This window comes from Colobus angolensis, unplaced genomic scaffold, assembly GCF_000951035.1.
Source record: "Colobus angolensis palliatus isolate OR3802 unplaced genomic scaffold, Cang.pa_1.0 Scaffold710, whole genome shotgun sequence".
NCBI classification, from domain to species: Eukaryota; Metazoa; Chordata; class Mammalia; order Primates; family Cercopithecidae; genus Colobus; species Colobus angolensis.
The window spans coordinates 77,261-77,809 of NW_012120822.1; the positions used below are offsets into that span (position 1 = coordinate 77,261).

The window sequence follows — 549 nt, forward strand, 5'->3', positions numbered from 1 at the left end:
CCCCACCTCCACAAAGCCCAGACCCATGACCACCTCTGGCTGTACTATTCCCATGTTACAGACACTTAGAAAGATCCAGTAACCGATCTAAGATGGGAGAGCTGAACGCTCAGACCTCACCTCCTGCCACATTTTTCTCATCCTCTGCTGCCACCAGGCCCTGTCTCCTTTTAGATGTTGAGCATATTCATCTCTCTCTAGCTGGGCTTGTTTAAGAGACTCCCTCATCTGCAAGAATGGGCACAGAAGTTAGGAAGGGCTGTCACTGGTCCTCACCTGCTCCTGGCCACTGGGATCATTTTCCTTCCACATCTCTCCCTCTGCAAAACCTCACCCGTGTCAGGCGTTTTCTCAGCCATGCCTTCTCCTGTATGGACTGCTCTAACTGCCACTCAATAAGTGCTTGACTGCGGCTTGAGAACTGGATGGTGAAGAGTGAGAAGTTTCCGTCTGGTGAGCCCGGGCCATTCCACACAGTGCCCCTTAAAAGGGCTATCGCTAGGCTCAATATACAACTCGGTCAGTAAAGATCAAGGCATTTCCAAGCCT

General features: G+C 51.2%; 1 protein-coding gene across 1 annotated transcript in view; it reads right to left on the reverse strand.

Moving 5' to 3' along the window:
* Positions 1-312, reverse strand: part of LOC105501457 (golgin subfamily A member 2-like) — an 8,013-nt gene extending 7,701 nt beyond the window's left edge. The window contains exons 1-2 of the mRNA XM_011927431.1: positions 277-312; positions 7-87 (exon numbers count right to left, since the gene is read on the reverse strand). Of these exons, the coding sequence (XP_011782821.1) occupies positions 7-87; positions 277-312 (117 nt within the window). The remainder of the gene's footprint in view (positions 1-6; positions 88-276) is intronic.
* Between the last annotated feature and the right edge of the window lie 237 nt (positions 313-549).